This window comes from Natator depressus, chromosome 11 (genome assembly GCF_965152275.1).
Source record: "Natator depressus isolate rNatDep1 chromosome 11, rNatDep2.hap1, whole genome shotgun sequence".
Lineage (NCBI taxonomy): Eukaryota > Metazoa > Chordata > Testudines > Cheloniidae > Natator > Natator depressus.
This window is the reverse complement of record NC_134244.1, coordinates 81119216-81144861: the sequence shown is the minus strand read 5'-3', so window position 1 is coordinate 81144861 and position 25646 is coordinate 81119216. Positions and strand designations below refer to the sequence as shown.

The 25646-nt window shown below is 47.4% G+C and overlaps 1 protein-coding gene across 1 annotated transcript; it reads left to right on the top strand.

Moving 5' to 3' along the window:
- Positions 1–1380: 1380 nt before the first annotated feature.
- On the top strand, positions 1381–24487 carry LOC141996276 (uncharacterized). Its single transcript, XM_074968263.1, has 4 exons — positions 1381–1419; positions 2109–2313; positions 21377–21490; positions 21762–24487. The coding sequence occupies exons 2-4, from the start codon at positions 2175–2177 to the stop codon at positions 23663–23665; spliced, it is 2157 nt and encodes a 718-aa protein (XP_074824364.1). The 5' UTR covers positions 1381–1419; positions 2109–2174; the 3' UTR covers positions 23666–24487.
- Positions 24488–25646: the final 1159 nt, after the last annotated feature.

Below are 25646 nucleotides of genomic sequence, written 5' to 3'. Positions count from 1 at the left end.
GAGGCCAGTGGGAGGGTCTCCCTTCTCCTCTCCCAGAGGTGGATTCACTATGCCAATGGGAAAGCTCTCTCCCTTCCGCGTAGAACGTCTTTACATTAAAGTACTGCATTGGTGCAGCTGTGCCAAAGCAGGGTTTTACGTGTAGACCTGCCCTAAGGTTTTGTAAATTATTTAATGACTATTTAGAAATGCACGGACTGCATTAAAATTCGTTTTTGCTAAGAATGCATGTTAGCAATGTATTCTTCTGCCATTAAGACAAGGAACACCTGTCTGCTGGACTTGATTTAGAATTGCACTAAATGTACAGAATCCATACATTTTTTCTCAGAAAATGGCATAAACGCTATATTTATGCCTTTAATTGCAATGCTCCCAATAAGGCTACATTCGGTGGAGAAGGGACGCGCAAGAGGGCTGCTTTATACCCCAGCTGAGCGCTCTGACCCTTGGGCTAAACGCCGCCTCTTCCTTGCTAACACGGCACAGGCCCGAAGGCCAAGCCAGGGTTTGCAGGTGAGACCCCCAGGCAGGGGGCGGTGCCGCCTCCCTACACCCAGGATTTAGGAACCTCTCTCCAAGAGCCGAGCGGGGCTCAGTCGCATTTAAAAAAACAGGTCTTCAGCCTGCCCAGGTCCACAAAAATATCTAATCACCCACTGAAATCAGGGGACAATAGGGTGTCCGGACGGTGGGATTTTATAGGGACAGTCCCGATATTCAGGGCTTTTTCTAATACAGGTGCCTATTACGCCCCTCGCACACACACTCTGTCCCGATTTTTCTCACTTGCTACCTGGCCACCCTCATAGGAGCCGAAATATCTCTGTGGCTCCGGGCCCAGTGAATGTCCTAGCGTCGCACCCAGGCTGGAGCGGAGCTCAGACCCCAGCAGCCCTCTCCCGAAGTCCAAGTCAGGGCCCTAGCCGTGGGGCAGTTTAACCAGAGCCTGCGGAGGGGTCCGCCCCGGGGCCCCATAACCCGCCGCCGCCGCCGCCCCCCCCCCGGGGGCCCCATAACCCGCCCCCCCGGCAGACGGGTTTCTCCCCGCGGCAGGCGGGGGCCGAGTCTCGCTCACCTTTGGGGGGCGCGGGGGGTCCCCGCGAGGAGACGGGCCTGGGCCGGGCCAGCAGCGCGGGGGTTGCGTGGCACGGGCGGGGCCAGCAGCAGCGGCGGGGTTGCGGGGCCGGGCTGAACGCGGCAGTGAATCCGATTCACTTCCTGCCCAGGGACCCGTTTCCACGGGACACGGAGCCCGCGGCTGCCTCCATTGTGGGCTGGGTTCACAGCCGGGCGGAGCCGCTGCTGGTCCCCGCGGGGGGTGCGGGGAGAGCCCGGCACAGACCCCCCCCCCCGGGCCCGGCCGGGGGGACCCAGCCCCGGGTTCTGCCCGCCCCAGCCCCCACCCGGAGCCCGCAGGTGAGGGGCGGAGGCAGCGGGAGCCATGGGGGGGGGGGAGGTTCCCCGGGGCAGTGCCTGGCCTGGGGGCAGGGAGAGGAAAAGCCAGGTCCTGCCTCTGCCCGGTCCCCGCTGCTGGGGGGACGCGCTGCCCGGGGTCGCCCGGAGCGGCTCCTCGGTCCTGCTCCGTCCCTGCCGGGCCAGTGTCCGCTGCAGCGTTTCCGTCTGCAGGGGCGTGTTGAATGGGCTTCTCCCCCCGTCCAGGTCCCCAGCTGCATCTCCGGTGGCAGGCAGCCCGGTGTGCATCCTTCGGGCTGGACTCCTCTGTCCCGGGAGGCGTGCTTGGAAGGTGGGAGGCACGTACAACAGAGCAGTGGTTTGGGAGGGGGGGTAATATTTTTCTAATTAAAAAATCTCTTTTCCGTCCCAGCAACGTTAGTGCCGTCGGCTCTGCATTTTACCACGAGCCTCCCGGGGCGGGACAAGCCGGGCTCTCAGACCCGGACCCCGGGGCGGGACAGGCTGGGCTCTCAGACCCGGACCCCGCTCCGGCAGGTTCAGCACTTATTCATAAGTCTTAACTGAGCCGTTTCCGTAGAACCGCGGAGTCTGGACCGTCCGTCCGCAGGGGAAGAGTCGGGGAGAAATGGAGGGTTTCACTGGACACAAGCCCCTTCTGAAACCTCCGGTTTCCCTTCTCACCCTGCCAGGCTGCAGAATCACGTCCCCGTTTCCGCTGGTGATGGTCCCATCCTGCCAGGTGCGCGGGAAGGGAGATGGCTGCGGCGGACCCGGTGACCTTCCAGGAGGTGGCTGTGTGTTTCACGGAGGAGGAATGGGCCCTGCTGGACCCGGGTCAGAGAGCCCTGTACAGGGTCGTCATGCAGGAGAACTATGAGGCCGTGACCTCGCTGGGTAAGGATTCCTGTCCTCTGGGTGTGAGAAGCATCTGGGTCAGATTCTGTGCAGAAATCTTCACTGGTCCCCCGGAATTCAGGGGGATCAGGCCATGTAATTTGCAGCCCCTTTGTGTAAGATACTGTCCCTGGGTCAGGGAATGTTCTGTACGTCAGTGGCCATAAGCTGATTATTGTGGGGAGAAATGGAAATTTATTTGGGGGTGAGGGATGGGGACAGATGCAGGAAGGCAAGTGGTAGGTGGAGGGGAATGGGAGTTAGGGGGAGGGGTAATAGGGGGCACAGAGAATCCCTGACAGGGGAGAGATGACTTGAGAGTGGGGGGAGATGAAGGGCACACTGGAGGGGAGAGATGGCGTATAGGGAATAGGGGGCAGGGGGGATGGGGAGAGGGGGAAATGGGGACACATAGAGTAGAATGAGGAGCCCTGCTATGGGAGAGGGAGGGAATGGGGCACACAACACACACCCTGGAAGGGGGTGACGGGGTGGAAGGAGTCCCCGGTGTGTGCAGTGAGCTTGGTCTGCACAAGCAGCGAGGTGTGCGACCAGAGTGATGCAGAAGAATTGTGGGGGCTGTTCTCTGCACAGACACAAAAGAGGAAGGCTGCTCTCCTGTGTCAGGAACCGGGCTGGGACTCAGGAGACAGGGGTAGATCCCTGGTCGTGCCACAGACTCCCTGTCTGGGCTCTTGGCAGTCACTTAGGCTGGTTTCAGAGGGCCCAGAGGGAGGTGACTTGCACACCTCTCCCCTTATGCTGCTTTGAAAGTCCCAGCTGTGATCTCTCTGGGCCTCAGTTTCTCCTCTGTGAAGTGGAGACTCTGCCCTTTGTCTGGCTCGTCTCTTGACAGCGAAAGCCCTTTGGGGCAGGGACTGTGTCTCACTGTGTGAATGTTGGGGGCCTGCTGTCAGAGGAAGGGTGACCCAGTGGTTGGGGCACTGACCTGACGCTCTGGAGACCCAAGTTCAATTCCCTGCTCTGCCCCTGACATCGTGCCTGACCTTATGCTAGTAACCTGGGGCTAGATTCAGAGAGAAACTTAGCTGTGGTGACACTGAGTGTTGCCAGGTCTAGCTGCTGGGACTCACAAAGCCTGCATTATGTGCCTGCGCTCCCTGTAGTGAGGAGAGATGGCACATCTGGATGGGATGGCACATCTGGATGGGATTCACAACAGCCAGCAGCCTAGGTGGCTCCTCCCCTAACCTCGCCAGCTAGAGATGCCCAACAGAGGGGTGTTTGCGCAGCCCTGCCCCTCTCTCTGAAAGAAACGCCTAAATCCCATCTGCAGGGAGGCGTCTCGCTCTGCCTTGGGGTCTCAGCTGCAAGTGTGGGCTGTGGGCGATCTCCGGCTCCAGCCCCCTCTGTGCCAGAGATCGCTGTCTGGTGTCTCGTAGTGCTCAGACCCTGTGCTAAAGGTACAAGGACAGACAGAGAAGTACCACTGACAGCACGAAGGGGCCCTTGGGATTCCAGCTGCTGCTGTAATTAATACTCTCTTTCCCTCCTGCAGCGGCAAAGGGTAACAAGAATTCCTTGTGCCAAACTTTCTGTCTCTGCTGGGGTTCCCCGTCGTCAATGCTCTTCTGTTCTCCCTCCCCGCTTTAGGGGCTGCAGAGGTCTGTATGGAGGGGCTCCGCAGCGCCAGACGGTCGACAGCAGCGGTGGGGAACTGATTGTCATGCCTGGCTAATTCTTTTGCTCCTTGTGGCTGTGTGGAGTTTGCATTCAGTCAATGCTGCCATTGTTTGAGGTTCACGAATTTCCAGCAGTGAAGCATGGTGGGAACTGAACAGATTTACAGGGCTTTGTGTCTGCGTTGGAGTCTGGGGCTGTGGTGCACAGAGTAGCTCGAGTGGCAATAAAGGGCAGTTCTGGCGTTTGACATCCGGGCCCAGTCCAGGGTGTAGCTGGCTGCACTGTGGGAGCAGAGATTTCCTGGAAGGAAATGAGCTGGATAGACCTGAGGGGAGGTTTTGTGCTGCTGTGTCTGAGGAATTATCTGTGCAGTTGTCACTGTCTCCAGCACCATGAGCCTGGTTTATCACCATGTCAGACAGTGTCTCTGTCCCCTGCTACGGGGAGCTTTTGGGAATCAGTGGCTCTGGAAAGGGCCAAAAGGTTGTGGTGGAAGCCATCTGAATATGAGCATCCAGTGTGATGCTGTAGCTAAGAGAGTTAATGTGATCCTGGGGAAGCTAAACAGAGGACTTATCTTTGAAAACTCGTGGCGAACGGGGGAAGTCCCGGATGACTGGAAAAAGGCTAATGTAGTGCCAATCTTTAAAAAAGGGAAGAAGGAGGATCCTGGGAACTACAGGCCAGTCAGCCTCACCTCAGTCCCTGGAAAAATCATGGAGCAGGTCCTCAAAGAATCAATCCTGAAGCACTTACATGAGAGGAAAGTGATCAGGAACAGTCAGCATGGATTCACCAAGGGAAGGTCATGCCTGACTAATCTAATCGCCTTTTATGATGAGATTACTGGTTCTGTGGATGAAGGGAAAGCAGTGGATGTATTGTTTCTTGACTTTAGCAAAGCTTTTGACACGGTCTCCCACAGTATTCTTGTCAGCAAGTTAAGGAAGTATGGGCTGGATGAATGCACTATAAGGTGGGTAGAAAGCTGGCTAGATTGTCGGGCTCAACGGGTAGTGATCAATGGCTCCATGTCTAGTTGGCAGCCGGTGTCAAGTGGAGTGCCCCAGGGGTCGGTCCTGGGGCCGGTTTTGTTCAATATCTTCATAAATGATCTGGACGATGGTGTGGATTGCACTCTCAGCAAATTTGCGGATGATACTAAACTGGGAGGAGTGGTAGATACGCTGGAGGGGAGGGATAGGATACAGAAGGACCTAGACAAATTGGAGGATTGGGCCAAAAGAAATCTGATGAGGTTCAATAAGGATAAGTGCAGGGTCCTGCACTTAGGATGGAAGAATCCAATGCACCGCTACAGACTAGGGACCGAATGGCTAGGCAGCAGTTCTGCGGAAAAGGACCTAGGGGTGATAGTGGACGAGAAGCTGGATATGAGTCAACAGTGTGCCCTTGTTGCCAAGAAGGCCAATGGCATTTTGGGATGTATAAGTAGGGGCATAGCGAGCAGATCGAGGGACGTGATCGTTCCCCTCTATTCGACACTGGTGAGGCCTCATCTGGAGTACTGTGTCCAGTTTTGGGCCCCACACTACAAGAAGGATGTGGATAAATTGGAGAGAGTCCAGCGAAGGGCAACAAAAATGATTAGGGGTCTAGAGCACATGACTTATGAGGAGAGGTTGAGGGAGCTGGGATTGTTTAGTCTGCAGAAGAGAAGAATGAGGGGGGATTTGATAGCTGCTTTCAACTACCTGAAAGGGGGTTCCAAAGAGGATGGCTCTAGACTGTTCTCAATGGTAGCAGATGACAGAACGAGGAGTAATGGTCTCAAGTTGCAATGGGGGAGGTTTAGATTGGATATTAGGAAAAACTTTTTCACTAGGAGGGTGGTGAAACACTGGAATGCGTTACCTAGGGAGGTGGTAGAATCTCCTTCCTTAGAGGTTTTTAAGGTCAGGCTTGACAAAGCCCTGGCTGGGATGATTTAACTGGGAATTGGTCCTGCTTCGAGCAGGGGGTTGGACTAGATGACCTTCTGGGGTCCCTTCCAACCCTGATATTCTATGATTCTATGATTCTATGACTATGAAGTAGCAGTAATGAGGGGCACCTCATTAGTTTGTCATATGGCATTAATTAGACCATTAGTGGGAACTGCGTCTAGTCCTCGTGTTCACACTGCAGAAAGGATGTTGATAAATTAGCACGGGTTTAGAAACAAGCTACAAGAATGATTAGAGGACTAGATAACCTGCTTTATAGTTTCATAGTTTTTAAGGCCTAATCGGATCATTGTGATAATCTTGTCTGGCCTCCTCTGTTACACAGGTCAATAGGAGTTACCTGAATTAATTCCTGTTTAAACAAGGTGATTCTTTTGGAATAAAACTCCATTCTTGATATAAAAATTTTCAGTGATGGAGAAACCACCAGAGCCGTGGGTAAGTTTTGTCCAATGGTCAGTTAGCCTCACCGTGAACTTTACAACTTATTTCAAATTTTAATATCTCTAGCTTTTACTTCCAGCCATTGGCTCTTGTTGTACTTTTCTCTGCTGGAATGAAGCACGATCTATTGTTTTAATTTCTGTTCCCTGTGTAGGGACTTTTAGATTGTTATCAAGTCACCCCTTAATCTTTTTTTTTTGATAGGCTAGATGGGTTGAGCTCCTTTATAGGCCGTTTTCCGATACTTTTATAATTCTTGTGGCTCTTCTTTGAGGCCTCTCTCTAATTTTTCAGCACCCTTCTTTAATTGTGAGCACAACCTTTGTTTGCAATTACATATTTAGACCTATCAGTTAGCCCCTTTAATGTGTGCCACATTTGTTTTGTATCATTCTAGTTTTGTTAATTTTGTTTTTTCTAGATTTGTTAATCAAAATGGCATGAGCTACCAAGTCAAATGTCTGAGGACCGGATTTTAACTATATTGAACTGTCCAACTCCAATTGGGAGTACAGTAAATGAACACTAACTGTATTACATTAACATACTCTATTTATCAGTCAAACATGTAATCTCATCAAAAAAGGATACCAGGTTAATTTAGTATTTATCGACCCCTTCTCCTTTTTTCTGCATTATCATTCTACCCTTTCCGTCTAGTAATGTACTTTTAAAAGTTCCTTCTTATGCTCCTTTATTCTACAGACTAGAGAGTTTTCTTTGTGTCACTTTGCTTCCCTTATCAATTTTCTACAATTCCCAATTTCTAATATATATATGCTTTTGTTTCCCATTTAGCTGGTGGTTGTTGGTTAATTTACTATACAATATGTCCTTCCTTCTTCTTTGCAGAATTGTGGCTTTTTTGGAAATCTACTGAAATGTTATTGAACAGTTCTACACACGCATTTGCATTTGTCTGTTATAAGTTCATTCTCCCAGCAGATTTGCCACATAGTTGTTTGTAGCTTTGTGAAACTGAAGTGAGCTGTAGCTCACAAAAGCTTATGCTCAAATAAATTTGGTAGTCTCTAAGGTGCCACAAGTACTCCTTTTCTTTTTGTGAATACAGACGAACACGGCTGCTACTCTGAAACCTTTCTAAAGTGTGTGTCTGTTTATGTGTGTATAGATATAGATATATTCTTGGTTTAGAGTTGGTTCCATTTCCACAAACCAAATGCAATCTGAGCAATGCGGAGTGAGCTGCATTGCCATGTTTGAGCATTACCTTTGGATTAAATTCTCCTTTGTAACTGAAAGGTGTTAATAAATTGCACTGCAAATAAAATAAATAAATAATGGAATTCTGCAGTATCACCAAAGAAGGAGTGAACTCTTTCATATACTTTAACATCTCTTTTTTCAAAATGTCTGTGTACCATGATTTAGGCTATTTGCTCATAATAACGCTACGACAGAGGAGTTTAATGAAACGTTGATCGATTACAGATTTTTTTTTCCTTTTTCTGTATGTGGTGGGTAAAATCCTTATATTGTGGTAATTTTTGCAATGTTGAAGGAACTGGGCAGGTTTAGTCTATAAGAGAGAAGGCTTTAGGGGCACATGATAACAGACCTCAAGTATGTAACAGGCCTTTAAATAGAGAAGAGTGATGAATTGTATCATATGTTCACCAAGGGGCAGGACAAAAAGGTATGAAGCAGTGGAGATTTCAGTGAGATATTAGGAAAAACTTTCTAATGCTAATGGATATATTGTCACTGGAGAAGGTGGTGTAGGGAGGTTGTGGAATCACTGGAGGTTTTAAAGAGGAGTTGAGAGAGACCTGTTATTAATGGTGAAGTTTGCTTAATCCTCATTAAGCATGGGGGGAGAGTGCCGGGGGGCTGGACTAGATGACCTCCTGAGGTCACTGCCAGCCTTACATTTCTGTTGTTCTGTTTCAAGTTCCTCTTTCTCTATGGAGATGAAGTCTGCCATAGAGTTCCCCTGTGTTGGATGTAACACCTTTGGAGTTAGACATTTTCATCTTTTTAAAGAAATTCTGAGAGCACTTTATAGTGAGAGACTTAATGAGCTCAATCTATTTATCTCAACAAAGAGAAGGTTGAGTTCTGACCAGTCCTATTGAACATGTTCATACATTATCTGGAAAAGGGGGTAAACAGTAAGGTGGCAAAATTTGCAGATGATACAAAATTAGTAAAGATAGTTAAGACTAGGGTGACCAGTCAGCAAAGGTGAAAAATTGGGACAGGAAGTAGGGGGTAATAGGAGCCTATATAAGAAAAAGACCCAAAAATCAGGACTGTCCCTATAAAATCGAGACATCTGGTCACCCTAGTTAAGACCCAGGCAGACTGTGAAGAGCTACAAAAGGATCTCTCAAAACTGGGTGACTGGACAACAAAATGGCAGATGAAATTTAATGTTGATAAATGCAAAGTAATGCACATTGGAAAGCATAATCCCAACTATACATATCAAATGATGGGGTCGAAATTAGCTGTTACCACTCAAGAAAGAGATCTTGGAGTTATTATGGATAGATCTCTGAAATCATCCACTCAATGTGCAGCGGCAGTCAAAAAAGCAAACAGAATGCTGGGAATAATTAAGAAAGGGGATAGATAATAGGACAGAAAATATCATCTTGCCTCTATATAAATCCATGGTACTCCCACATCTTGAATACTGTGTGCAGAGGTGTTCACCCCATTTCAAAAAAGATATATTGGAATTGGAAAAGGTTCAGAAAAGGGCAACAAAAATGATTAGGGGTGTGGAATTGCTTCTGTATGAGATTAATGAGACCGGGGCTTTTCAGCTTGGAAAAGAGACGGCTAAGGGGAGATATGATTGAGGTCTATAAAATCATGACTGGTGTAGAGAAAGTAGATAAGAAAGTGTTGTTTACTACTTCTCATAACACAAGAACTAGGGGTGACCAAATTAAATTAATAGGCAGAAGGTTTAAAAAGAAATAAAAGGAAGTATTTTTTCACACAATGCACAGTCAACTCATGGAACTCTTTGCCAGGGGATGTTTTGCGAACAGGGACCACTAATGGAGTTTCGAGAGGGAGTTTTCCACGTGAAGGAGGAGCAAATACAGGACCCTTGGAGTAAGTGGCTGTCTGTAGTGTGTGTTTGTGTTTGGGGGTTACTTGCTGTGTGCTGAGCTTGTGTTTTGTCTGTCTGTCTGTTTGTTTGTTTATTTGAAGGACTGTGTGCTGTGGCCAGCATTTGGAAGCTGTGAGCTTCTAAATAAGGTTTGAAATCTAGAAGTCTCTGTTCAGTGGCTGAGACTTAGTTAGGGGGCCAGGCTATCAAGGAGGCTATCACTGCTATAAAGCAGTGAGCAAGCGACCAGGGACCACTAACAGGGAGTTTCGAGAGGGAGTTTGGCAGGGGAGTGGGAAGGGGGCGAGGTACACTTGCCATTCTTTAAAACCTTTTAACTAAACTATAATGAAAACTTCTTGATTTAAACAAAAACCCTATCATTAACCTAGGTAGCTGTAGGAGAAAATGCAGGCAGAAGCCCGGCAGCAGAGTGGGGGCTATCCTGTTTATTGCACTCAGTGTAGCATGCATGATTACCTGCCCTGTGTGCAGGTGGCATATGTCTGCATTTGGTGCAAGGAGCTCCTGGCCCTCAGAGATCGCGTACAGGCTTTGGAGGCCAGGGTGGAGGAACTGGAGGAGCTAAGAGAGGCAGAGAGGTATGTTGATGAGGCTTTCTGGGACACCGTAGATTTGTCCCACCTTTGGTCAGACAGCCCCTGCGCTGTTGAGGAGATGAAAGACCCAGAGAAGGAGAGCAGTCAACGGGAACAGAGGGAAACCTTCCCATAGTGAGGACCCTCCTTCCAGATGATGCTGAGGTATCCTCTCACACTGAGGTTACCTCTCCGGGGAGGAAACTCCAGTCATTAGGAAAAGGCAAGTGTTAGTAATGGGAGATTCGATCATTAGAAATAAGGATAGCTGGGTTTGTGATGACCGGGAGAATCGTATGGTGACTTGCCTGCCTGGTGCAAAGGTTGCGGATCTCTCGAGGCATCTAGATAGACTTATGTGTAGTGCGGGGAGGAGCCGGTGGTCGTGGTACATGTAGGTACCAATGACGTAGGGAAGGGTAGGAGAGACGTCCTGGAGGCCAAATTTAGGCTGCTAGGAAAGAGACTGAAATCCAGGACCTCTAGGGTGGCATTCTCGGAAATGCTTCCAGTTCCAGGCGCAGGGCCAGGTGGGCAGGCAGAGCTTCGGAGTCGCAATGCGCGGGTGAGACGATGGTGTAGAGAGGAGGGTTTAGATTTATTAGGAACTGGGGAAACTTTTGGGATGGGGGAGCCTATACAGGAAAGATGGGCTCCACCTAAACCAAAGTGGATCCAGACTGCTGGCACTTAACATTAAAAAGGTTGCAGAGCCGTTTTTAAACTAAGAGATGGGGAAAGCCGATCGCTGCAGAGGCACACGTGGATCGGACAGAGATTTCTCTTCTCAGAGAGTCTATTGATAGAGATTCTCTAGGTTTTGGTCAGGAGGAGAGGCTGGAAGAGGATAAAGTATGGGCCAGATCAGACGAGAAACATTCACATCAGAAAAGAGCAGACAAATAAACAGTGACAAGTTTTTAAAGTGCTTGTACGCAAATGCTAGAAGTCTAAATAATAAGATGGGTGAACTAGAGTGCCTCATGTTAAAGGAGGATATTGATATAATAGGCATCACAGAAACCTGGTGGAGTGAGGAAAATCAATGGGACACAATCATTCCGGGGTACTAAATATATCAGAAGGACAGAACAGGTCGTGCGGGGGTGGGAGTGGCACTATATGTGAAAGAAAATGTAGAATCAAATGAAATAAAAATCTTAAATGAATCCTGTCAGGGTTCCTTCCCCACTCTGAACTCTGGGATACAGATGTGGGGACCCACATGAAAGACCCCCTAAGCTTATTTTTACCAGCTTAGGTTAAAAACTTCCCCAAGGCACAAATTCCACCTTCTCCTTGAACAGTATGCTGGTGCCACCAAGTGATTCAGACAAAGAATCAGGGAAAGGAGCACTTGGAGTCCTATTCCCCCAAGCCCTACACCCCCTTTCCTGGGGAGGCTTGAGAATAATATCCTCACTAATTGGTACAGGTGAACACAGACCCAAACCCTTGGATCTTAAGAACAATGAAAAATCAATCAGGTTCTTAAAAGAAGAATTTTATTTAAAGAAAAGGTAAAAGAATCACCTCTGTAAAATCAGGATGGTAAATACTATACAGAATAACAAAAGATTCAAAAACACAGAGGAACCCCCTCTAGCTTTAGTTTCAAAGTTACAGAGAAAAAACAAACAGGGATAAACCTCCCTCTAGCAAAGGGAAAATTCACAAGTTGAAAACAAAAGGTAATCTAACGCGCCTTCCCTTATTTACTTACTCTTTTTGTAATATCAGAGACTTGTACAGGATGGTTTATAGGAGAAGGAGTTTTTGACCTGATGCTTCTCTGCTTTCCCCAGAGGACACACAAACAAAGCCTCCCCGCAGATTTGAAAGTATCTTCTTTCCCCATTGGTCCTTTTGGTCAGGTGCCAACCAGGTTATTTGAGCTTCTTAACCCTTTACAGGAAAGGAGGAATTCTAGGCTATCTTTAGCTGTATGGTTATGACAAATCCACATGTTCCATAGAATCGCTATGGATAGTAATTCCAGGCTCTAATAAGAATATAACAGTAGGGATGTATTATCGACCACCTGACCAGGACAGTGATAGTGACAATGAAATGCTAAGGGACATTAGAGAGGTTATCAAAATAAAGAACTCAATAATAGTGGGGGATTTCAGTTATCTCCATATTGACTGGGTACATGTCACCTCAGGACAAAATGCAGAGACAAAATTTCTCTATACTTCAAATACTTTAAATGTTTTTTAAGTACATCAGAAGCAGGAAGCCGGCTAAACAACCAGTGGGGCCTCTGGATGATCGAGATACAAAAGGAGCACTTAAAGACGATAAAGTCATTGCAGAGAAACTAAATGAATTCTTTGCTTCAGTCTTCACAGCTGAGGATGTTAGGGAGATTCCCAAATATGAGCTGTCTTTTGTAGGTGACAAATCTGAGGAATTGTCACAGATTGAAGTGTCACTAGAGGAGGTTTTGGAATTAATTGAGAAACTTAACAGTAACAAGGACCAGATGGCATTCGCCCAAGAGTTCTGAAAGAACTCAAATGTGAAATTGCGGAACTATTAACTATGGTTTGTAACCTGTCCTTTAAATCAGCTACTGTACCCAATGACTGGGAGATAGCTAATGTAACGCCAATATTTAAGAAGGGCTCTAGAGGTGATCCTGGCAATTACAGACCGGTAAGTCTAACGTCAGTACCGGGCAAATTAGTTGAAACAATAGTAAAGAATAAAATTGTCAGACACATAGAAGAAAATAAATTGTTGCACAAAAGACAACATGGTTTCTGTAAAGGGAGATCATGTCTTACTAATCTATTAGAGTTCTTTGAGGGGGTCGACAAACATGTGAACAAGGGGGATCCAGTGGACATAGTGTACTTGGATTTCCAGAAAGCCTTTGAGAAGGTCCCTCACCAAAGGCTCTTATGTAAATTAACAGGTTTCAGAGTAACAGCCGTGTTAGGCTGTATTCGCAAAAAGAAAAGGAGTACTTGTGGCACCTTAGAGACTAACCAATTTATTTGAGCATGAGCTTTCGTGAGCTACAGCTCACTTCATCGGATGCATACTGTGGAAACTGCAGAAGACATTATATACACAGAGACCATGAAACAATACCTCCTCCCACCCCACTCTCCTGCTGGTAATAGCTTATCTAAAGTGATCACTCTCCTTACAATGTGTATGATAATCAAGATGGGCCATTTCCAGCACAAATCCAGGTTTTCTCACCCTCCGCCCCCCCCCCTCAAACTCACTCTCCTGCTGGTAATAGCCCATCCGAAGTGACCACTCTCTTTACAATGTGTATGATAATCAAGTTGGGCCATTTCAAATCCAGGTTTTCTCACCCCCCCACTTTTTTTTTTTTCCAAAAACCACACACACAAACTCACTCTCCTGCTGGTAATAGCTTATCCAAAGCGACCACTCTCCTTATAATGTGTATGAAAATCAAGGTGGGCCATTTCCAGCACAAATCCAGGTTTTCTCACACACCCCCCCCCAAAAAAACACACACACAAACTCACTCTCCTGCTGGTAATAGCTTATCCAAAGTGACCACTCCCTACAATGTGCATGATAATCAAGGTGGGCCATTTCCAGCACAAATCCAGGTTTTCTCACCCCCCCACCCCCATACACACACAGACTCACTCTCCTGCTGGTAATAGCTCATCCAAAGTGACCACTCTCCCTACAATCAAGGTGGACCGTTTCCAGCACAAATCCAGGTTTTCTCACACACCCCCCCCACACAAACTCACTCTCCTCCTGGTAATAGCTCATCCAAACTGACCACTCTCCTTACAATGTGTATGATAATCAAGGTGGGCCATTTCCAGCATAAATCCAAGTTTAACCAGAACGTCTGGGGGGGGGGGGTAGGAAAAAACAAGGGGAAATAGGCTACCTTGCATAATGACTTAGCCACTCCCAGTCTCTATTTAAGCTTCTCCTGCTTCGAGCAGGGGGTTGGATTAGATGACCTTCTGGGGTCCCTTCCAACCCTGATATTCTATTCTATGATTCTAAGCCTAAATTAATAGTATCCAATTTGCAAATGAATTCCAATTCAGCAGTTTCTTGCTGGAGTCTGGATTTGAAGTTTTTTTGTTGTAAGATAGCGACCTTCAAAAAAAAAAAAAAAAAGGGGGTGGGGGTGAGAAAACCTGGATTTGAAATGGCCCAACTTGATTATCATACACATTGTAAAGAGAGTGGTCACTTTGGATGGGCTATTACCAGCAGGAGAGTGAGTTTGGGGGGGGGGGCGGAGGGTGAGAAAACCTGGATTTGTGCTGGAAATGGCCCAACTTGATTATCATACACATTGTAAGGAGAGTGATCACTTTAGATAAGCTATTACCAGCAGGAGAGTGGGGTGGGAGGAGGTATTGTTTCATGGTCTCTGTGTATATAATGTCTTCTGCAGTTTCCACAGTATGCATCCGATGAAGTGAGCTGTAGCTCACGAAAGCTTATGTTCAAATAAATTGGTTAGTCTCTAAGGTGCCACAAGTACTCCTTTTCTTTTTATGTAAATTAAGTTGTCATAGGATAAGAAGGAAGATCCTTTCATGGATTGAGAACTGGTTAAAAGACAGGGAAAAAAGGGTAGGAATAAATAGTAAATTTTCAGAATGGAGAGGGGTAACTACTGGTGTTCCCCAAGGGTCAGTCCTAGGACCAATCCTATTCAACTTATTCATAAATGATCTGGAGAAAGGGGTAAACAGTGAGGTGGCACAGTTTGCAGATGATACTAAACTGCTCAAAATAGTCAAGACCAAAGATAGACCAAAGACCAAGATAGTCAAGACCAAAACAGACTGTGAAGAACTTCAAAAAGATCTCACAAAACTAAGTGATTGGGTAACAAAATGGCAAATGAAATTTAATGTGGATAAACGTAAAGTAATGCACATTGGAAAAAATAACCCCAACTATACATACAATATGATGGGGCCTAATTTAGCTACAACAAATCAGGAGAAAGATCTTGGAGTCATCGTGGATAGTTCTCTGAAGACGTCCACACAGCGTACAGCGGCAGTCCAAAAAGCAAACGGGATGTTAGGAATCATTAAAAAAGGGATAGAGAATAAGATGGAGAATATCTTATTGCTCTTATATAAATCTGCAGTACGCCCACATCTTGAATACTGTGGTAATGATGGTCCCCTCGTCTCAAAAAAGATACACTGGCATTAGAAAAGGTTCAGAAAAGGGCAACTAAAATGATTAGGGGTTTGGAACAGGTCCCATATGAGGAGAGATTAAAGAGGCTAGGACTTTTCATCTTGGAAAAGAGGAGACTAAGGGGGGATATGATGGAGGTATATAAAATCTTGAGTGGTGTGGAGAAAGTGAATAAGGAAAAGTTATTTGCTTGTTCCCATAATATAAGAACTAGGGGTCTCCAAATGAAATTAATGGGTAGCAGGTTTAAAACAAATAAAAGGAAGTTCTTCTTCACACAGCGCACAGTCAACCTGTGGAACTCCTTGCCTGGGGAGGTTGTGAAGGCTAGGACTATAGACAGAGCTGGATAAATTCATGGAGGTTAAGTCCATTAATGGCTATTAGCCAGGATGGGCAAGGAATGGTGTCCCTAGCCTCTGTTTGTCAGAGAGTGGAGATGGATGGCAGGAGAGAGATCACTAGATCATTACCTGTTAGGTTCACTCCCTCTGGGGCACCTGGCATTGGCCACTGTTGGTAGACAGAATATTGGGCTAGATGGACCTTTGGTCTTACCCAGTATGGCCATTCATATGTTCTTATGACTTGATCCTGGTACACAAAGGTTAACATGGGAAATAGGACAGGGGTCTTCAGTCTAGCAAATAAAAGGAAAAGAAGCTGCTATGGTTGGAAGCTGAAGCTTGATCAGTTCAAGCTAGAGATGAAGTGTAAATACAGAACAGTGATGTGAATTAACCACTGAAACGTCTTCCTCAGGGACCAGGTGGATTTTCCGTCGCTTGAGAAATGTAAATCAGACCTGGAGATCTCTTTGTTACACTGGGGTCTAGCTGAATGGGCGAACAGGTTTCAGGGGGTTCGCTAAACAGGGCCAGTGTTAGACTTGCTGGGGCCCAGGACAGAAAGCTGAAGCCCGGGGCCCTGAGCCCTGCCACCTGGGGCAGAAGTCGAAGCCTGAGCAGCTTCGCTTTGTGGGGCCCCCTGTGGCGCAGGGCCCTAGGGAAGAGCCTTGCTTACTACTCCCCAGTCCTGGCTCAGTTGCTGTGGCGCTGGGCCGAGGAGTCTTGATAGCATGTTGAGGGGGGGCTCAGAAAGAAAGTGGCTGAGAGCCCCTGCTCTAGGTTAACGAGATGATGCAGATTTGACGCAGAAATAGCTGGCCTGAGTTGTGTAGGAGGTCAGACTAAATGAAATAAATAAAGGTCCTTTTGGCCGTCAAACGTCTGGTTCTATACCTGCAGGTGTGTAAGTTATCTGGATACTTGTTAGTCTTGTCTCTGGATTCAGGTCCCACGTCCAAAAAATCTTCCCTGTTCAGAAAAACACCTCAGAAAATGCTTAACTCCAGTTAATGTCAATGGGACTCAAGCTCTGAGATTTAAGTACTTTGCTCAAAGGGGTGCCTGGCAGACTAAACAGATGGACTTGCAGTTGTTCATTGGGACGGAGCGTCCCCCGCATTTCAGCCCATGTGGGAGAAGACTGGATATTTCTCCTGCAGAGTTCCCTTCTCTGGGTCTGTGCTGTATGGAGTAGGCTGAGGGTGTGAGGGGAGCCAGCACCAGGCTGGTGGTGTCAGCCAGGGTCCCATGGGTGATAGGGAAGGGCTGAATGACCATTGATCAGCATGGGGGTATGGCCTTGGTGCTAGTCCATCATGACTCATGTGTGACCCATGGAGCCCCTCAATGCCAGCCGGCAGAGGGAACCCCGTAGCCTAACTCACACCAGGCCTAGCACGCTCATTGCCGCAGCTCACTGCTGTCATAATCTGTATCTGAAAGGGGTCATGTGAGGAATCCTAGGTGACCTGGTAACAAGCTGGTGGTCATGATCAATATGAGTGAGTGATGTACCTAGGAGTGCTGTATAAATAATTATAAACGTGTGTTGAAATATGTTCTTTAAACATATTTCAGTGCATAAAGCCAGCCTGTCCTAGATAAAGGAAAATTGTTTCAAAAGCTTGACTGTGTCTCCAGTGTAAACTGAAGCAGGTGAGGCTCAAAAGAATGGAAGTACATCAAACTACCAAGTGGGGGAGATGCCACTTAACAATCATGGCAGGGGATGGAGGATGCAACTCCTGGAATCCTTTCTGCCACTGGAAACAGGGCGATGAACTTTGGGAGATTTGAGCAGAGTCAGAGAGCTATCTTGGCATCCATTACCTGAGGAATACGAGAGGCCAGAGCTCTGATCTTCTGAGAAAAGGGGATCTGTCAGTCAAAAGGGGTTGAAATCTCTGGGAACTTACTAGAGGTGAGAAACCTGCTTAGACAATGACTGTAAGTTGACACAGTTAACTTTGAGTCACTAGAAAGCATGTTGTGTTTGTAACATTTCATAGCTCTCTCATGCTTCCTTGAAATCACTTAAACCTACGTTCTGTCATCGTAAACTTACTCTGGTTTTACTAGAAAAGCATCTCAGTGCTGTTCTATTGAACTGACGTGTGGGAATTCAGATAAACTACCAGGCTGGTGTGTGTTCTGTCTCCTTGAATGCAACAAGCATAATGACGTCTGTGAGGGTGAAGTGGGAGGGCCTGGGCACGGCCAGGGATATGGTTTTGGGGAGACTCAGGGCTGGAAGGGCTGTTGGGGTCCCTTTGCAGGGAGTACCCAGGCTGGTGGAAGCCAGGGTGAGACCATTGCTCTGTGAGCCTGCTGCAGGTGGCAGGGATCTGAGCCAGGCTGCGCAGGGACCCCCTACTGCTCTGAGTGAACCCCCCAAAGGATCACACTCTGGCGGGTTGGGATGTCACCTGAGACACCGGGACACCATTGAGTCAGACTCTTCTGCCAGCCTGGGCCCCCTTTTACCTGGACTTGCTGGGCTAGTCTACCCAGCCTCTTCCAGCCAAGCACACACAGGCAGGGCCACACCCCGCTGCACAGAGAGACAGAGATCCGCTCTGAGTCTGTTCAGCTTAAGGGACTTGCCACAACACCCAGATGTCCACTCCCCCTTTGGAGTACAAACCACACATTATATGAAATTCTCCTCTTCTCTCAGTGTGGAAGAGATTATGCAAAATTTCTCACCCACACCCCCATCCCCCAGTTAGAAATCGCATAAACTGGGTTATATTATAAACCAGAAATAAATTTATTAACTATAACAGGTGTATTTTAAGTAGTTAAGGAGGTAGCAGACAGAACAAGGCAGATTACTAAGAAAATAAAACGGACCTTGCAAACTAAGCATAATACACTAAAGAAACTGGTTACGTGTGAGTTCTCACCCTAAATGTCGTTCTAATAATCTTCTTCACAGGCCAGATGCCCTTCCAGGGTGGGTCCAGTTCTTTCCTCATGTTCATCTTAATTGTTTCCAGCAGTCATCTTGGGTTGGGTAGCAGGGGAGAACTGACCACCAGGATTACCTCACTGTGACAGGTTTGATCAAAGAGCCCATCTTGGGACTGTCAGCTGATGCGCTGAAATTACCTCTGAGCCTGTTTTCCCTGCCAACTGGGCCTCCAGAACCCTGTCTTGTTGAGCCAGACATGCTAGCCTGCTACAACACAGACCCAGGGTCTGGGCCATGCCCCAGCTGCAGACCTAAACTGAAAACAGCTCAGCAAGGTACCTGTCTTCAGCGCCCAGCTCCCCAGCCCCAATGGGATCTAAACCCCAGAAAAATCTGCCTTACGCTGTATAAAATTTTATACAGTATAAATTCATATTGTTTGCCCTCTTTAGCACTGAAAGAGCGATATGCACGAACTGTTTGCCCCTCCCGGGAACAATTACTTACACTGGGTTTATTAATAAACAAAAGTGATCTTATTAAGTATAAAAAGTAGGATTTAAGTGGTTTTAAGTAATAACAGACAGAACAAAGTAAGTTACTAATTAAAATAAAACAAACACGCAAGGCTAAGCTTGTTACGCTAAGAAACTGATGGCATGTAATATCTCACCCTCAAAGATGTTTCAATAATCTTCTTTTACAGACTAGACTCATTCCTAGTCTGGGCCCAGTCCTTCCCTGATTCAATCTTTGTTAGTTCCAGCAGACATCTTAAGTGGTAAGCAGGGGTTTTCTCATGACTGACCATCTCCTTTGTCCTGCTCCACCCCCTTATATAGATTTGGCAAAAGGCAGGAGTTCTTTGTCTCAGTTTGACAAAAAAAAACCAGCTTCTCATGGAAAAGTACAAGGTTTAAGATGGATGCTGGTATCAGGTGACATGGTCACATGTCCCTGCAAGACCCCAGTCTCCATTACCCACAGGCTGGCTCATATGTATACAGGCAGGCTTGCAGTTAAACAAGGCCATTTGCAGCTAATTGTCCTGGTAAATGGGAGCCATCAAGTTCCTAATGCCCCATTGACGGCCCTCACCTGCTATGACTACATCAGTAATACAAGTTCATACCTCATATTTCTAACTTCAGATATAGGAACGATACATGCATACAAATAGGGAAATCAAATTCAGTACATTATAACTTTTTCAGTGATATATTACAAGAGCATATTCCATTTATGTCATAATCATATTCCTAAGCATATTTTCATAAAGCATATGGAGTGCAATGTCACACGCACTCCTGGCCCTTAAATAAGATTTGCATAAGGTAGGAGTCCTTTGTTTCCTAATTTGACCACCCTGCCCTCTCTCCTCCCCCCTCCCCCCCACTCCCCCCCCACTTCTCATGGAAAAGTACAGAATTCCAGATGGGTTCCAGCATCCGTTGATGTGGTCCCATGCTTCTGCAAGGCCCCTGTAGCCATTCTTCACAGGCTGACCCACACATTCGAAGGAAGAGGAAGCTCTTTTACAATTCATTGTCAGTGCTGATGGTCCATTAGCACTGTCTGGCTTTTCCATTGTTGTACCTGAAGTGTCAGCAGTGGGAGTGACCCAAAGCAGCAAATATGAAAAACAGATACACAGGTATCCTAACTTCATCTACAAAAATGATCCATGCATACGAATGGGATAATCATATTCAGTAAATCATAACCTTTCCAATGATACCTTGCAAGAGCCATCTTGCATAAACTATATTTCAGTTATGTCATATTCATGTCATAAGCATATTTTCATAAAGCATATGAAATGCCACATCACACACACTACACAAGGACGTTCTTTGCTCTCCTTGCTGCGCTGCGGTGGGGTCTAGTGATCATCTTTCCAGGCCAGGGGTGGAGGTTCCTCTCTTGATTTCCTCACAGCTTAAATTAGGCATCAGCGAGAGGCGGCAATAAAGGACCAAAGCCCCAGTGAGCCAGTTGCTGCCCAGACACGTAGTGAGAGACAGTCCCCACTCCAGAGAGATCTCCTCCCATTCTGGCTGGCATTGTGGAGGGATAGGAGTATGTGCGTGGGGGCGGGGGAGTGGCAGTGATGGGGACATAGTTGTACCCCCCATACATAGAGAGGGTAGCAACACTGCGCAGCTCCCCAGGGGAGTAAGTTGGGGCCATTCCCTAGGCAGAGTGGAGGAACCCTTGCTCCAGACCAGTGCATCAAGGGCTTTGTACGATTTATAGCCCAGTCCCTGTAGGGTAGGGTTGGGGAGGGGAAGGAACCTCTCTGGGTTTTGCTGCTCAGACGCTGGATTTTGTACTACAGGTCGTACCTCTCTAAACCAGCACTCCCTGGTCCGGCAACATCTGTTGTCTGGCATAGGTGGAGCGTGCTGGCAGTTCCCGGCTGGGAGCACCGATGTGGCCCCAGGTCCCCACCGCCAGCCCCTCTGCAGCCGCCCGGGATCCCAGCCGCTGGCCCCAGGTCCCCCTCAGCCCCCTCTGCAGCCGCCCATGGCAGCTGCCAGGTTACTGGCCGCCGGGCTCCGCTCCTGGCCCTGACCCAGGGCTCTGCAGCCACCCCCAGCTGTGGTCCCAGCCTTACCCTGTCCACGCCCCTCACTGCCCCAGGCTGGGACCACAGCTGGGGATGGCTGCAGAGCCTGGTCAGGGCCAGGAGTGAAGCCCGGCGGCCAGGAACCTGTTGGCTGCAGAGGGGCCAGCCGATGTTGACTTCCCTTGGTCCAGCAAATTCCGTGGTTCATCACCGGTCAGGTCCTGAGAGTGCCGGACCAGGGAAGTACAACCAGTAACAGTGATATGGAAAGAACCTGATCATTTGTTTCCTTGTACCTTACCAGGATTTCCAGTTTCCAAACCAGACACCATCTCCTGGCTGGAAGAAGGGGAGGAGCCATGGGTCCCCGATCTCCAGGGCTGTGAGGAAAGGGAAATCCCAAGCAATCCCCACACAGGTGAGGAATCATCCAACTCAGAAACCAGTTGTTGTCTCCTTTGAGCAGACGTTACTCATGCATTTTCATCATGCCTGTCTGACCCTTCAGCCCTGGCCGTCATCTATACTTGGGGGTGGGGAGGAAGGATAGATCCCTTTCTCTCTCCTCTGGAGAAGGATATGGATGGAGCAGGATTCAGCTCTTGATAGTTCAATATCCCCAGCAGTTATTTGGATTTGTTCCCCCCTTTCCTGTTCCCCTTTCTGAGGTTCCCTCTCTCCTGGCACAGGGACTGACTCCTGTCTGGGTTCTCTCTGTGTCCCAGCAGGTGATGGGATGGTGAGTGAGAACGAGGAGGAGAATCCTCAGCAGGAAGGTCCTGAGCAAGTGGAACCACAGGGGACGGTATCGGGAAGAGATGAAGGGGACGTTTCCCAGAGTCCCAAGCAGGGAGAAGCCCGTGAGAGTCAGAGCTGCGCAGAGAGTCAGCAGGGAAACCACTCAGAGGAGACACTGGTTAAATCCACTCACAGCAGAAGAGGAGTGAAGAAAGTCAAGGAAACTATTCAACAGAGAATCCCCACTGGAGAGAGACCCCACGTGTGCGGTGACTGTGGGAAAAGCTTCCGGTACAGATCAGAGCTTATTAGACATCAGAGAATCCACACGTGTGAAAGACCTTACAAGTGTCCAGACTGTGGGAAAAGCTACAGACACAGGTCAACCCTTAGTGGGCATCGTACACTGCACACAGGAGAGAAGCCCTATAACTGCCCTGACTGTGGGAAAAGCTTTGGTCAGCGCTCACTCCTTATTAAACATCAGAGACTCCACAGAGGGGAGAAACCCTACAAATGCTATGAGTGTGGGAAAAGCTTCAGTCGGAACTCAAACCTCCTATCACATCACAGAACTCACACAGGAGAGAAACCCTATAACTGCCCTGACTGTGGGAAAAGCTTCAGATACTGGTCAACCCTTTTCAAGCATCAGAGAATCCACACAGGAGAGAAGCCCTATAACTGCCCTGACTGCTGGAAAAGCTTTGGTCAGTGCTCAGCCCTTATTAAACACCAGAGACTCCACAAAGGGGAGAAACCCTACAAATGCAATGAGTGTGGGAAAAACATTAGTCGGAAACACCTTCGATCACATCAGAGAATCCACACAGGAGAGAAGCCCTATAACTGCGCTGAGTGTGGGAAAAGCTTCAGGAACAGCTCAATCCTTATTCTCCATCACAGAATCCACACGGGAGAGAGACCTTATGAATGTAGTGAGTGCAGGAGACGCTTCCGTCAGAAGAACGCCCTTCTATCACATCAGAGAACCCACACAGGAGAGAGACCCTATGAATGTCTTGAGTGTGAAAAAAGCTTTAGGAACAAGGCACACCTTATTAGACATCAGAGAACCCACACAACAGAGCGACCCTATGAATGCCTGGAGTGTGGGAAAAGCTTCCGTGAGAATTCACAATTTCTATCACATCAGAGAATCCACACAGGAGAGAGACCCTATATCTGCCCTGACTGTGGGAAAAACTTCAGGCAGAACTCACACCTCCTATTACATCAGAGAATCCACACAGGAGAGAAACCCTGTAACACCTCTGGCTGTGGGAAAAGCTTTGGTCAGCACTCACCCGTTTTTGAACATCAGGGACTCTACATGGGAGAGAAACCCTACAAATGCAGTGAGTGTGGGAAAAGCTTCACTCGGAAGTATTCCCTTCTCTTACATCAGAGAACCCACACAGGAGAGAGACCCTATAACTGCCCTGTCTGCGGGAAAAGTTTCTATGAGAGAGCAGCCCTTATTCAACATCAGAGAATCCACACGGGAGAGAAACCCTACAAATGCAATGAGTGTGGGAAAAGCTTCTGTCGGAACACATACCTCCTATCACATCAGAGAATCCACACAAGGGAGAAACCCTATAACTGCTCTGACTGTGGGAAAAGCTTCAATCAGAGCTCAGCTCTTATTGAACATCAGAGACTGCACATGGGAGAGAAACCCTACAAATGCAGTGGGTGTGGGAAAAGCTTCACTCGGAAGTATTCCCTTTTCTTACATCAGAGAACCCACACAGGAGAGAGACCCTATAACTGCCCTGTCTGCGGGAAAAGTTTCTATGAGAGAGCAGCCCTTATTCAACATCAGAGAATCCACACAGGAGAGAAACCATAGAAATGCAATGAGTGTGGGAAAAGCTTCTGTCGGAACACATACCTCCTATCACATTAGAGATAAATCCTATAATTGCCCCATCTGTGGGAAAAGCTTCAGCCAGAGCGCACACCTCCAATTACATGAGAGAATCCACACAGGAGAGAGGCCCTTTAACTGCCGTGACTGTGGAAAACCTTCAGTCACAGGTCAGCCTTTGTCTCTATCTGGATAATCCACACAGGGAAGAAATCCTTTTAATGTCCAGAATGTGGGAAAAGCTTCCCTGTGAGCTCAGCCCTTACTACACAGCAGAGACTTCACAGTGGAGAAAGACCCAATGAAGGTATTGACTGTGGGAAAAGCTTCAGTCAGATCTCACACATTCAACCACATGACACAACACACATGAGAGACAGACCCTACAAGTACCCTGGTTGTGGGAAATGCCTTATGTCACAGCTCAAACCTCAGAACACATAAGAGAATCCACAAGCAACACAAACCCAAGAAGCATCCTGGCTTGCAATGGGCCAAGTAAACAACACTTTTGCCAATTCCCACAAATCTCAGAGGGTCAGACCAGATGTGGCTGGAGTGGCCATGTAACGAGGACGGCATAATTATTAAAGCAGAAAATGAAATCACTTTCCTGGAGCAGAGCTGTGTAGAACTGGGGGAGGTTTAGGTTGGATATTTGGAAAAACTCTTTCACTAGGAGGGTGGTGAAGCACTGGAATGAGTTACCTAGGGAGGTGGTGGAATCTGCATACATCCGATGAAGTGAGCTGTAGCTCACAAAAGCTTGTGCTCAAATAAATTTGTTAGTCTCTAAGGTGCCACAAGTACTCCTTTTCCATTCTTAGAGGTTTTTAAGGCCCGGCTTGACAAAACCCTGGCTGGGATGATTTCGTTGGGGATTGGTCCTGCTTTGAGCAGGGGGTTGAACTAGATCAGGGGTTCTCAAACTGGGGGTTGGGACACTTCAGGGGGTCACAAGGTTATTACCTGGGAGGTCACAAGCTGCCAGCCTCCACCCCAAACCCCGCTTCGCCTCCAGCATTTATAATGTTGTTAAATATATTAAAAAGTTTTTAATTTATAAGGGGGTCGCACTCAGAGGCTTGCTATGTTGAAGGGGTCACCAGTACAAAAGTTTGAGAACCACTGGACTAGATGACCTCCTGAGGTCCCTTCCAACCCTGATAGTGTATGATTCCATGATAAGAGTCTGAGATAAGTCTTCCACGTTGTGATGGGATCTGAGTATAATTTTCAACCAGTTTTCATTGAGGTTCTCCATTGATGTTTGGTTTTATATACTTAAAATCAACCTTATTTTATATGCTCTGACTTCTCATTAAGTGTTGATAGTACTGTAGGCTGGGATCCGCCAAGGGACTTAGGTGCTGTGACACTCAGCAATGTCAAGACTAAATTTTTAGGCACCTAGAAAATCACAGGAACAACACTGGAGCAATGAAGCCTGATTTCGGGGCACTGGCTCCCTGTACAATGAATGGAGAGAGGTATGATTGACAAAAGGCAGCAGACTAGGCAGGGCACTGCCTAAGCTAATCAATGGGAGATTGGCACACAGCTCTCTGGCTATGGTCCCGCTCATACTTTGCATCCATTTGTGGAATGAATTTTGTTATGTGCACTGAGGTATGTGTGGATGTGCGCCACCAGTAGAAACAAAAAACCTAGCTATAATCTATCTTTTTAAAAAGTTACCATAGGATAATTACTTCAGCCAGGACAGGTTGGGTGTGGCGGTTCAATGATGAGACAGAACACAGCTTTTAGCAAGCAAGCAGGCTGGTCTCTGCTAACGGGCTTCTCCTGTCAGCTTTTCACCTTCCCCTTTATTCTCTCTCTCTCCCCCCGCGCATTACATTCTCCAACAGATAAAAGGAATACACTGGCTTTGTTTAACATTCTTATTTACCAATTTCTGTCTACCGCATTCCTTGCTCTCGGGCCTTGAGCCCAGTCCTGA